Source organism: Chiloscyllium punctatum, chromosome 49, assembly GCF_047496795.1.
Source record: "Chiloscyllium punctatum isolate Juve2018m chromosome 49, sChiPun1.3, whole genome shotgun sequence".
NCBI classification, from domain to species: domain Eukaryota; kingdom Metazoa; phylum Chordata; class Chondrichthyes; order Orectolobiformes; family Hemiscylliidae; genus Chiloscyllium; species Chiloscyllium punctatum.
In genome coordinates this window covers 24034332-24048591 of record NC_092787.1, presented here as the reverse complement: position 1 = coordinate 24048591, position 14260 = coordinate 24034332, and the positions used below count along the sequence as shown (strand labels likewise).

Below are 14260 nucleotides of genomic sequence, written 5' to 3'. Positions count from 1 at the left end.
ACCAAACTTATGTTTTTTTAATTTAAAGGTTAAGGAATGGAGTCAAGTATTGCAAAGTCCTTAAGCTTCCAGAGGTAAGTGGCAAACATTCAATCTACCAAGATTTGAGATGTTATTTATGTTCACTACATTATAGTCTTAACCTGAGAAATAAAACCCAAAAGCATAACAGTGGTTTCATATTCGATTATGAACAAGCAGGTGAGTTACCAGAATAAAGAGTGTTAAATGGTTTTCAGGAAAGCCCTTTTCTTGTTTTTAGCTCGACTGTATAAGTTCCTATTGCTGTGACCAACGTCTAATCGGATTTGTTATTGTACACCAGTAGTTTAATGGTCAATTCAAATTATTTTAATAAGAATTTTATATGTGAATTGGTATTTTGCAATTCTGCACTTCAACACTGGTAGTTTCTATCTTTTGAAAATTATAACGGAGTTCAAAAAGAGGCTTACTTCAATAGCTTTCTTCATTGATTACTTTAACATGTCTTGCATTTGGTTTTGGCATTACCATATCTGAACCATGATTATATATTTGTGAACAATACGTTGTTAGTACTGTTTCCTTGTAAACGAAAGGAAGTTCATTGTTTAGACATTTTATTGCTGGCTTCCTTTTTAGGTTGTGTATATGTAATTGATTCTTTATTTTGACAACTTTTCACAATAAGCTTCGTTCTTTGAATACTCAATATGACCCAGTTTTCAATTGAACAATGAAATTTACTGATCAACTGTGACTATTTCAATTTCTGCTTCTGGAGTACCTCACTGGTTCAATAAGTCTGAAAGAGTAAACTCTGCATGGTAATACGTAGAAACTAACAATTAGTGCGATTAGTTTTATTTACTTTTAAATAGATTAAAGGTTGAATCTGCTGTATGGCTTAGCTGTCAGGTTAACCTTGTATCTTTCCTCTCCTCGTACATGTTCTCCTCCATTCCTGCATTGTGTCCACCCTAGGCCTATCTGTGCCATTCCTATGTAGAGGCGCCTACAGTTGTGCTGTCACTGTAATGCTTCCCTTAAATAAACTGGGAGCTCTGCAAAAGAAATGTATCTTGATTTATTATCTGATAAGATTTAATATGACCCTTTCTCTCCTCTTATTTTGCCAAAATACCTCCTAAACTTCTTTGAGCCAGGTGATCTGATATAGATTGGGATATTGTATTAGTTGATTTGAAGTAAGCTATGCCATGAAGAAGAAAAAAAGAGTCGTACTAATTCGTAGAATCCCTACAGTGTGGAAACAAGCCCTTCAGCCCAACTAGTCCACACTGACCTTCAGAAGAGTAACCCACCCAAACCTGTTCTAGGGTTCCTGGCACTGGTGCAATTTTTAAAAGGCAGTTGTGCACCCAAATAAGTGTTCTGAATCTGGAACTACCCTGCACAGTTCCTGACATCTTGATTTTTCCTATGTACACATCCCTGGACATTGGCAGTTTAGCATGGCCAAATTCACCTAACTTGCACATCTTTGGATTGTGGGAGGAAACCAGTAGAAACCCATGTAGATGCAGAGAATGTGCAAGCTCCAGACAGTCGCCCAAGGCTGGAATCAAACCCAGGTCTCTGGCGTTGAGGCAACAGGTGCTAACCACTGAGCCACCATGCCATACCATGGATAACACTTCCAAAGAATGCGATGGACCAAATGACTCCTGTTTTGCTACATTATTCTGAGGTGGTATTGGCTGTACACTCATCTAGGACGGGATTGCAAGGATAGATGCGTTTTTTTAATCCAGGCAACCTATTTGAACATCTATGGCAATCACACCATGGGAAATGGGACTTGAGTCTGCACTTTCCAGCCCCGAGATAGAGATCCCATTACTGCACCACAAGTCTCTTGAGACATATGTGCCACGTACCTAGCATCATAGCACTGAGAGTCACGTAACAATGAATCATTTATGAGATAGGCAGAACAATCTTTTAGCTTGATGGCAGCAGTCTGGTACAGCACCCGTGTGGCTACTATAAAGAAACCATGAAATTTGACCTGTTGAGGAATCTTACCTTTCCAGAATGATCTGAAGCGGGCTCAGTTCTTTATAGCAACAAGAGTGATTGCTTTGTGGCCTTTTCATATGTATGGACAATATATAGCAAGACATGATCTGTTCTGTACTGGTGTACACAGTATCCAGCATTGGATTTGAGTCTGTACAAGGGCAATGCTTGCTGGATAATTCTGAATTATCTGCAAAGAATTGATTGAGAAGATGCATTTTGGGAGGTTTAATAAGGCAAGAACATAGATAAAGAATGGTAGAACTCTCAGGAGGACTGAGGAGCAAAGTTTCCTTTGTGCGTAAGTTCATGGATCACTGCAGGTTTCAGCACAGGTTGATGAAAGCATACAAGATGCTTGCCTTCATTAACCGAAGAGTAGAATGTAGGAACAGGGTCGTCTTGATACTATACCTTTGGTCTGCCATCAGGAAAAGATTCTCACAATCTCCCCTGACTCTGCCTCTCATCGTTTTGTATGCCATAATCAGATTCCTTCCACCAGCTTTCCCTTAAAATGTCTAAGAAGGAAGGCATAAGTTAAGATGAGGAGAAAGTGGTTTAGGGAATCTCAGAAAAGATTTTATTCACCATGAGAGTGATAGAAATATGAAATGTGCTGCCTGAGAGAGTGGTAGTTCTAAATGCTATTGCAATATTTAAGAAGCATTTGGGTAGGCACTGAAAGTGTCGGTGCATAGGCTATGGACCAAGTGCAGATAAATGGGATTAGTATAGAACATTACAGCGCAGTACAGGCCTTTCGACCCTCGATGTTATGCCGTCCTGTCATACTATTCTGAAGCCCATTCCAACTACACTATTCCATGCGCGACCATTTGCCTGTCCAATGATAACTTAAATGCACTTAAACTTGACGAATCTACTACCGATGCAGGCAAAGCATTCCATATCCTTACTACTCTCTGAGTAAAGAAACTACCTCTGACATCTGTCTTATACCTATCTCCCCTCACTTTAAAGTTGTGTCCCCTCGTGTTTCCCATCCCCATACTTGGAAAAAGGCTCTCCCTGTCCACCCTATCTCACCCTCTGATTATCTTTTGTGTCTCTATCACGTCACCTCTCAACCTCCTCCTCTCTAACGAGAACAGCCTCAAGACCCTCAGCCTTTCCTTGTAAGACATTCCTTCCATACCAGGCAACATCCTAGTAAATCTCCTCTGCACCCTTTCCAAAGCTTCCACATCCTCCTTATAATGCGGTGACCAGAACTGTACACAATACTCCAAGTGTGGTCGTACCAGAGCTTTGTACAGCTGCAGCATAACCTCCTGGTTCCGGAACTCGATCCCTCTATTAATAAAGGCCAAAACACTGTATGCCTTCTTAACAACCCTGTCAATCTGGGTGGCAACTTTCAGGGATCTGTGTACATGGACACAGAGATCTCTGCTCATCTGTACTCCCAAGACTCTTACCATTAGCCCAGTACTTTGCATTCCGATTACTCCAGCCAAAGTGTATCACCTCACACTGTCCGCATTAAACTCCATTTGCTGCCTCTCAGCCCAGCTCTTCATCCTATCTATGTCTCTCTGCAACCTACTACATCCTTCGTCACTATCCACAACTCCACCGACCTTAGTGTAATCCGCAAATTTACTAACCCACCCTTCTAAGCCCTTATCCAGGTCATTTATAAAAATGATGAACAGCATTGGACCTAACACCAATCCTTGCAGTACGCTGCTAGTAACTGGACACCAAGGTGAACATGTTCCATCAACTACAGCCCTCTGTTTTCTTTCAGCAAGTCAATTGCTGATCCAAACTGCTATGTCTCCCACAATCCCATTCCTCCGCATTTTGTATAATAGTCTACTGTGGGAACCTATCGAATGCCTTGCTGAAATCCATATACACTACATCAACCGGTTTACTCTCATCTACCTGTTCGGTCACTTTGTCAAAAAACTCAATAAGCTTCGTTAGGCACGACCTACCCTTCACAAAACCGTGCTGACTGTCCCTGATCAGATTATTCTTTTCTAGATGGTTATAAATCCTATCTCTTATAACCTTTTCCAACACTTTACCAACAACTGAAGTAAGACTCACTAGTCTATAATTACCAGGGTTGTCTCTACTACCCTTTTTGAACAAGGGAACCGCATTTGCTATCCTCCAGTCCTCAGGCACTATTCCTGTAGACAATGATGATTTGAAGATCAATGCCAAAGGCTCGGCAATCTCTTCCCTTGCTTCCCAGAGGATCCTAGGATAGATCCCATCCGGCCCAGGGGACTTGTCTATTTTCACACTCTGCAGTATTTCTAATACCTCTTCCTTGTGAACCTCAATCTCTTCTAGTCTAGATGCAAGTATCTCAGTATCTTCCTTGCCAACATTTTCATTTTCTATAGTGAGCACTGTCGAAAAATATTTATTTAGTGCTTCCCCTATCTCCTCTGACTCCACACACAACCTCCCACTATTATCCTTGATTGGCCCTAATTTAACTCTCGTCATTCTTTTATTCCTGACATATCTATAGAAAGACTTAGGGTTAACCCTAATCCTGTCTGCCAGCAACTTCTCATGTCCCCTCCTGGCTCTTCTGAGCTCTCTTTTTAGGTCTTTCCTGACTTCCTTGTAATCCTCAAGCGCCCTAACTAAGTCTTCCCATTTTGTCCTAACATAAGTCTTCTTCTTCTTCTTGACCAGGGATTCCACTTCCTTAGTAAACCACAGCTCACGTGTTCTATATCTTCCTCCCTGTCTGACAGGTACATACTTATCTAGGACACACAGGAGCTTTTCCTTGAATAAGCTCCGCATTTTTATTGTGCTCATCCCCTGCAGTTTCCTTCCCCATTCTACGCTTCCTAAATCTTTCCTAATTGCATTGTAATTTCCCTTCCCCCACCTGTAACTCTTGCTCGGCGGAGTACACCTATCCCTTTCCATCACTAAAATAAACCTGACAGAATTGTGATCGCTGTCTCCAAAGTGCTCACCTACTTCCAAATCTAACACCTGGCCAGGCTCGATACCCAGTACTAAATCTAAAGTGGCTTCGTCCCTTGTAGGATTAGTGGTGCTGGAAGAGCACAGCAGTTCAGGCAGCGTCCAAGTAGCTTCGAAATCGACGTTTCGGGCAAAAGCCCTCCCTTGTAGGCCTGTCTACATACTGTGTCAGGAAGCCCTCCTGCACACACTGGACAAAAACCGACCCATCTATAGTACTCGTATTGTAGTGATCCCAGTCAATATTTGGATAGTTGAAGTCCCCCATGACAACTACCTTGCCTCTCTCACTCCTATCGAGAATCATCTTTTCTATCCTTTCCTCTACATCTCTGGGACTATTCGGAGGCCTATAGAAAACTCCCAGCATGGTGACTTCTCCTTTCCTGTTTCTAACCTCAGCCCATACTGCCTCAGTTAACGAGTCCCCAAACATCCTTTCTACAACTGTAATATTGTCCCTGATCAACAATGCCACAATTTCCCCCTCTTTTACCATCTTCTCTGTTCTTAATGAAACATCTGAATCCCGGAACCTGCAACAGCCATTGCTGTCCCTGCTCTATCCATGTCTCTGTAATGGCTACAACATCGAAGTCTCAGGTACCAACCCACACTGCCGGTTCACCCACTTTATTTCGGATGCTCCTCGCGTTGAAGTACACACACTTCAAACCAGGTTCTCGCTTGCCAGTGTCAGATACTTGATTTGGGAACTCCCAACTCTCATCCTCTTCTGTATCTGTCCTACAATTTTGATTCCCATCCCCCTGCTGTATTAGTTTAAATCCACCTTAATAGCTTTAGCGAATTTCCCACCTAGGATATTGATATCCTTCTGGTTTAGATGAAGACCATCCTGCTTGTAGAGGTCCCACCTACCCCAGAAAGAGCTCCAATTATCCAAAAACCTGAAACCCTCCCTCCTGCACCATCCCTGTAGCCATGTGTTCAACTCCTTTCTCTCCCTATTCTTCATCTCACTAGCACATGGCACGGGCAGCAAACCAGAGAAAACAACTCTGCTTGTCCTAGCTCTAAGCTTCTGTCCTAGCTCTAAGCTTCCATCCTAGCTCCCTGAATTTCTGCCTCAAGTATAATTTGGAGTTTATTGGTTGCCATAGGTGTGATGATCTGAAGGGCTTGTTTCTGTGCTCTATGATTCTGTGACGCTAATTATGCTGAGAAGCTTGCACTATGGCACAAGTTATGTATGCTGGAAGTTGTATCTTAATACCGAGGACCCTGTTCTTTGCAGATAGAAAGAACACATGCGTGGTTTGAAGCTGTTTCAGCTCAAGGTATGAGACAGTCAGGGCACTACCCTTAAAAATCAGAGTCAACCTGCTGGTTTAAAACTTAAACAAATCCTGGCAATTAGCTATCAATCATCATTAATTAATGCATTATTCATGTCAATGTCTGTAGCCAAACTCTCCTTTCATACAGTTTAAGTGTTGCTTTATCCCTTGAATTAGCATTCTTGCAAATTGCTCTGATAAGTGCAAGATGAAAAGATTCAGCAAAATGTCATCTTTCTTAATCGTACATTATTTGGATCTTTAGTTTTAAGCAGGTGGTGGGCAGTAACTGAGAATTCACCTCTCTCCTATAAATAGGAGTGAACCTAAGATAGACGATGCACCATATGTAATGTCTGTTTCTGTAAATAAAAACTTGAGTATAAGAAGACTGTACAAGTTAATGATTTACTGCCGAACTGAGTTGTAACAATGCTATTACCATTGCATCCAAATAACTTAATTTGGGTCTTTATTTTCAGAGTAAGTGCATGATTCTAGCAATTGTTACTTTGTAAGAAGTCATATCCAATTATTTACTAGGGGAAATTGTTGCTAAATCAGCTAATCTATGTAATTTTTTTTGATATACAAGATGGTAGCAGATTAGGGAGATTTTTAGAAATTCAGCACACAGTATCATCATCAGGCCAAATCCTGCAACGACATTGTTATCGTTGGTCTAACAAAGCTGACTGGAAAATGTTGACCGCCACTTACGTTGGGAACAGTTGCCAGAGCTATGAAGTCTTGTCAACAGGAAGTAGGGTTAGCAGATAGGAAGTGTGCAGTCAACACAAGATTTGTAGTCAAGTTTTAGAAAAGTAGTGTTAACTTTAAATCTTTTGCCTCTATTTCTAGATCCTTTGTATTCACTTGAAACGCTTTCGCCATGAAGTGATGTACTCCTTTAAAGTAAATAGCCACGTATCTTTCCCATTGGAAGGTCTTGACCTTCGACCATTTCTTTCCAAGGAGAGCTCATCTCAAATCACAACCTATGATCTTTTGTCCGTTATTTGTCATCATGGAACTGCAGGCAGTAAGTAACACAATGCAATTCATTGTGACAGATGGAAGAGACCGGTGTTTATCTTTTAATATATTGGAATTCTGAATTGTTCAAAAATTACCCAGAGTCATGATAAACAGATGCAATTTGTCCCCCTCATTTAGAACCAATATTGTAAAGTTCTGATTGAACAGACCACATTTCAACTTCTGTGAAAAGTGGAAAAGCTAATTGTTACGCAGTCTACCTTTAGTTGAATAAATAGCATAAAGTGAATTTTGAGAATGATCTAGAGTGCAAATCATTCAAAGGAACACATTTGGCTCCAGCTAGTTCGGAATCCCAGGTTGCTTAAGAATTTATAAATTATCTGATAATTTGAATTAATAAAACAAAGTAATTTGCACAATTTAAATTAGAATGCAATAATCTGTAATTTACCTATGTTTAGAATCTGTATCTCTTTTCGATTTCTTTTTAAAACATTGCAGAATCTTTAGAAAAAATGTAGAGTGCAATAAAGTAATTGATGCTTAAAGCTGGAGTGTACAAGCTTTAATTTCTTCATGGCTGCATTAATGGAGTCTATTGAACCTCCTGGGGCATAGACCCTTACATGAACATACACCATGTTGCATTCTCATTAGTTTATTAATATAATGATTTTTGGTGTTCTGATTTAAGATTTATCCAGCATCTGAAGCAGCAGCCTTACGAAGAACCCTTTCCAAACCTCCAGGCCCACAAAACTCAAGCAAGATAAACCAGTGAGTAAGAAACACAGTCTACTCCTCTTAATTCAAAAATTCTTGTTTTATTTTATTATGCACTAAATTTCCATTTTGCTCAATTCAAGTCATTGTATAATTGGATAACTCAGCAGCATCCCCTCACTAAAAAAATGAATTGTCAGGAGTAGACAAAAGCCAAATTTAACTCAATTACCTGGCTTCCAGGTAATATTGAGAGGGCTTGGAGGTTACAGCTTGGACACCCTGCTTTAAAGATTTTAAAAAAGATCAAATAAGTATTCAAACACAAATGTTTATTCTTGGTCGTTTTCGGTTTCAGTTGATTGTGGTAATACAAACTTGTACTCAACTGGTCTTTTTACAGGTGGTCACTACATAGCCTATTGCCAGAATGTAATTAATGGTCAGTGGTACGAGTTCGATGATCAGTATGTCACAGAGGTCCATGAAACAGTAGTACAGAATGCTGAGGCTTATGTACTTTTTTACAGGTGAGGAATACTTGAAAAATGCCAACTAAAATGTGCAAGTTAAAATCTACTGATTCTGTTACATGAATGCTGCACTGTCAGGGGTCTTTTGGACAAAATGTTTTAAACCACAATCCTGTCTGCAGCTCAAGTCAGCATAAATTATCCTATGGGACCATTTAAAGGAAGGACAGGAGCTGTTCACCACCCCCTCTGCTAGCCAATATTTATCCCTTCGCTAACACCAGTAAAAACAGATTATCTGTTCAATTATTGCATAGCTGATTCTGGACCTCACTCTGCACACACTGGCTAATATGTTTCCCACTTCACATGTGTGGTTATACTCGAACGTGCTTCATTAGCCGTAAGCCTTTTGGCACATAAAGATAGGCTCTAAATGCATTTATGTCATTTTTATTTTCTGTAAGTTTTAGGTACAAGCTCTGAAGTATAAGTCGTCCAGATTTGAATCGTTCAGATTTGCAAGCATGATTTCTCCTCATGCCACCTACTTTGTTTAAAGCTGTATAAAGATCAGTACTTGGTAAACATTCGATCAGCTGCCCACTGTATTGTGTCACAGGCAACATCATGCAGCATTTACTTTGGGTTGAAAAGTAACAAGTAACATTCGAGTCTCACGTGCCAGTAGCCATCTCCAATAAAAGATAAAACTGCTCTTGTTTCAGCTTGGAAGACAGAATGAAAAAAGTCACCAGGAAACTGGGAAAAAAAAATGTTTTCTTTGATGTAATTTGACTACAAACTGAACTAGCCATGTAAAAGCTGCAAGTACTTGTGGCTACAAGAGCAGGTCAGAGGCTGGGCTTTCTGTGGAAAGTAACTCCCTCCAGATTACCCAGAACCTGGCTACTGTCTCTACAAGATGCATTTCAGCAACTCACTAGGGCCCAGTAACTCCTGCCACCTAGGTGTAGAAGGACAGCAGTGTCATGGGAAACTCCATGCTCCTGCAAACAAAGCTCCCCTAATTATTTTTTTTCTCTGCTGAGTGGACATCTGAGATTTGTGCATGGCACTGGCTTCTGAAAGCATAAAGCAATGCCATTCAGCCTGTGCAGAATCTGCATGGCTACAAGGGAGTGTTGCCTGCAAGTCCCCACAAAAGCATACACCATCCCACAATTTTTTTCACCTTCATTTGGGCCATATTCCTGGAATTCCCTCCTTGTAATGCTGGACGATTATGGGTACACCCACAAATTGCAGTGGTTCAAGAAAGCCACTCAACATCACCACCACCTTTTTCCAGGAGCAGTGAAGTGTGGGTAATAAATATTGGCTGAGCCAATGATGTCCACATTCCATGAATAGATGAAATAAATGCAAAAGCATTATTCTGGTGGCAGTGAAGCAACAAGCATGTACCATGGGCGAAAAGGAAATTGTAGGAAGTGCAAACTAACAGTTCTGACAGAAGAGATTTTGAAAGGGAAGGGCGGGACATGGGATCCAAAAGCTGTTTAATGTATATGGAATGTATAGGTTGACTATTTGAGGTTGCCCCTTTCCTTTTATAATCAGTGTTTTTACTGTACTTCTGCATGTGTTCATGTCTTCTAGAATAAATTTCCACGGCTCATCCTCCTGTACCTTTATAATCTGATAGGTTAATTCTGCAAGTAGATAGTTGCCTCCATTCAGAAAATGTTTTCTGAACACCATTTTTATGTTCTGGATTTGCTTCTAAAATGGCCAAAATTAAATGCCTTATTTCTTGCCAGCATTCGTAAGGCATTTGGTATCCTTTCCTTTATTGGTCAGAGTATTTGAGTACAGGAGTTGGGAGGTCATGTTGCCTGTCATGTACAGGACATTGGTTAGGCCACTGTTGGAATATTGCGTGCAATTCAGGTCTCCTTCCTATCAGAAAGATGTTGTGAAATTTGAAAGGGTTCAGAAAAGATTTACAAGGATGTTGCCAGGGTCGGAGGATCTGAGCTACAGGGAGAGGCTGAACAGGCTGGGGCTGTTTTCCCTGGAGCGTCGAAGGCTGAGGGGTGACCTTATAGAGGTTTACAAAATTATGAGGGGCATGGATAGGATAAATAGACAAAGTCTTTTCCCTGGGGTCGGGGATTCCAGAACTAGAGGGCATAGGTTTAGGGTGAGAGGGGAAAGATATAAAAGAGACCTAAGGGGCAACTTTTTCACGCAGCGGGTGATATGAGTATGGAATGAGCTGCCAGAGGATGTGGTGGAGGCTGGTACAGTTGCAACATTTGAGAGGTATTTGGATGGGTATATGAATAGGAAGGGTTTGGAGGGATATGGGCCGGGTGCTGGCAGGTGGGACTTGATTGGGTTGGGATTTCTGGTCAGCATGGACGGGTTGGACTGAAGGGTCTGTTTCCATGCTGTACATCTCTATGACCCTAAGACCTCCTTGAAACATATAGGATTCTTAGGCTTGACAGAGTAGATGTAGAGAGGTCGTTTATCCTTGAGGGAGAGTCTAGGATTACAGAGCATAATCTCAGAATAAGGAGTTGCTCATTTAAAATGCATGAAGTCTTATTTTCTTTCTTGCAGAGAATGGTGAATCTGTGGAACTCTTTACCACAGAGAACTGTCAAGGCTGGGGTATTAAGTATATTCAAGGCTGAGGTAGAATCCTAATCAGTAAGGGAATCAAGGGTTGTGGGATAAGGCAGAAAAGTAGAGTTGAGGGTGATCAGATCATGTATGATCTCCCTGAATCGTGGAGCAGACTTGATGAACTATATGGCCTACTTCTCCTTTGTCTTGTGGTCTTAAAGGATGGCCGGAATCAGATTTTTTTTTAAGCATATTAAATTTTCTATAAATAAACACTACTTTATGTGCTGTGTATAACATGTTTTTTATTTACTCAGAAGTTGTGGGCATTACTGGCTTGGCTAGCATTTGTTGCCTATCCCTAGTTGTGCTTGAGAAGGTGGCGGTGAGCTACCTTCCAGAACTGCAGTTCACGTGCTGTAGGTGGACCCACAATTCTGTTAGAGAGGGAGTTTCATGATTTTGACCTATAAATATGATTTAGATTGACAGACGGTTATTTGCTTTATATGTGCCACTTGGTTATGTAAATTGTTAATTTTGAAGCTAATATTCAAAACTTTTAATGGAAAATTTATTTCCTGATTTATCCTGCTGTTCACCTGTGTATTGCTGTTAATATTTTTGGCTTTTTCATTGTCCAGTCACACACACCCATTTCAAGAGTTATCTGAGAAATAGTGAAATATTTTCTGTCCTTTTTGATTTCACGATTTGTGCTGTACTCCTCTATTGCATTTTTTTCCTTAGTGACCATTTTGTTCAAAATGTATGTTGCAGGAAGAGCAGTGAAGAGGCAGTGCGGGAAAGACAAAAGGTTGTAGCTTTGGCCAGTGCAAAGGAACCCAGCCTCCTCCAATTCTACATCTCGAGAGAGTGGCTAAACAAGTTCAACACCTTCACAGAGCCAGGGCCAATCACCAACCACACCTTCCTCTGTTTACATGGAGGTCAGCATGTGGGATAAGTGGAAGAATTGCCATCTGCACTAACCTAGAATTTATCAATCCTGGATATAACAGGAAAGAAGGCATCCTTATGAATAAAGATCAGATGTTCTTAAGTCAGAAGTAATCAGAAGTGTTTGTATGTGCTTATGAACATCAGAAGGTTTTAGTGTAATTTTGAGCTCTTGCAGAGTTTCCACTTGTGGATTGACTCCTGAATTATTTTGTTTTCTGCTTCTAAAATGACAATGAATAGGTAAGCAGTAACTTTTATTTTTTAACAGGCATTCCACCAAATAAGTACCACTACATTGATGATCTAGTGGTGATTCTGCCTCAAAATGTATGGGAGTATTTGTACAACAGGTGAGTATAAAGTTTCCTGAAAATAGAAATGAACTGTTTTTAAAATGCTTTTTTCTTAACTCATGTTTTTTTTTAAATCAGTTGTGCTGATGATATTTGATTTTTATTTGCAACAGCAATTTTATTACTTGATCCAATACAAATTGAATACATGTCATCAAAAGGTTAACGCCTTTGCCTCTATTGTGCTGCTTTTGGGTGGCTTGAGCAGAAGCCATCCAGCTCTCAAACATAAGTGCTATAAATCTATTGTTTTCATGATCTAGTTGTCAAACATGATACACTGATTTGGAGTATTGTGAATTTTGGTCATCCTCTCTTGGGGTGAATGTATTGGCCATAAGCAAAGTCCAGTGACCATTTACCAAGCTGATCTGTTGGATAATGTGATTCTGCCATGGTGAGAGACTAGATACACTTCGATTGTATTGCGTAGAAGTGAAAATTGATTATGGTCTGAAGTGTTGAAAATAATGACAATAAATTGATGGGGAGACATCATTCCCTTATCTGCCCTTTGTGAAATTCCAAACAAAATATTTAGAAGTCGAAATGCATTGATTCATAGAGAAGCCTGGAAAATATTATTCACATAGCAGCATGTGCTGATGTTGAATGCAGTATCTCAGTAGATCATAAAAGTTGATTCAGTTTAGGTCATTTAAAACAACAGATACTTATTTTGCAAAGATGAGTGTTGAGGGCTTAGTACAGAGATTGGAGAATTGTGATTAACAAGACTAGAGTCGTCCAGACTAACAAACTAAAGGAGCAGGCTCAATAAATTTGGCAACCTTTGCCAACATTGTTCGATGATTGCAATGTTGTGTATTTCATTATTTTTGTCTTGTGATTGTGGCAGGTTTGGAGGTGGCCCTGCTGTGAACCATTTATACATCTGTTCCATTTGCCAAGTAGAAATTGAGGCAATTGCTAAAAGGAGGAAAATGGAAGTTGACACTTTTATAAAGGTCAGACCACCATGTATCATCCTAAAGGGGGGTGGGGTGGGGGTGGGGGGAGGGGAAGAGGGGTGTTCGATTTTTTTTTTTAACCTGAATTTCATAATTGTTACTAAATGTTTAAGTAACTTTCATTAAAGTAAAATCTGGATGTGAGGCACCAGTTTTTCAATTCTTTCATGGTTGTGGGTGTCACTGGCAAGATTACCTTTTGTTTTACATCTCTAATTGCCTATTAAGAGATTGACGAGCTGCCGCCATGAACATTTGCACTTCATCTGATGCTGGTGCACCATAGTGCTATCAGGGAGAGAGCTCCAGGCTTTTTACCCAGTGACAATGAAGGGGCAGTTGCTAAACACTCTTTCTGATCTTGTATAATAAGAAATAGACCTGTTCTATACACTGTCTCTCACAGTGTATTATGCCAAAGCAGACAAGCTGCATTCAACCTTCCAGCCATGTCACTCTTGCTGTGGAGCTGGGGTATCATCTGAGTAGGTTTCACTGATTTTTCTTTTCCAACTATGCAAATGTCTCTGCAAGGGGCACAGTGGAGATTAGCAGTTTGCAATTAAAGAAATGCAATGGAATTTTAACTTCCTTTTGAAATTGCTGCACCAACAGACTAATGGATTAAAAAATATTTTAGCATTAGTATGTGGATTGAATTACAGCAAAAGTAGTACATTTTCGAGTACGCCACTTAACAGTAAGTCTTTTTGTAGCTTTCAAGCTGACTGTTAAGAAAGAGCAGGTTATTCATGTTTACTGAAAAATTGATTTTGAGTTCTTTGTTCTGCCTTAAAGATCTTTTATCAGATCTCCAATCCAAATTAGTACCATTCTTGGGATTGCAGGTCTCAACCTAG

At 40.2% G+C, this 14260-nt stretch overlaps 1 protein-coding gene across 2 annotated transcripts in view; it reads left to right on the top strand.

Moving 5' to 3' along the window:
• usp20 (ubiquitin specific peptidase 20) overlaps positions 1–14260 on the top strand; it is a 67609-nt gene that overhangs the window by 40614 nt on the left and 12735 nt on the right. For both annotated transcript variants that reach the window (XM_072565881.1, XM_072565882.1), the window contains 6 exons: positions 29–74; positions 7179–7359; positions 8446–8572; positions 11894–12063; positions 12345–12426; positions 13289–13397. In XM_072565881.1, coding sequence (XP_072421982.1) covers positions 29–74; positions 7179–7359; positions 8446–8572; positions 11894–12063; positions 12345–12426; positions 13289–13397 — 715 coding nt within the window. The remainder of the gene's footprint in view (positions 1–28; positions 75–7178; positions 7360–8445; positions 8573–11893; positions 12064–12344; positions 12427–13288; positions 13398–14260) is intronic.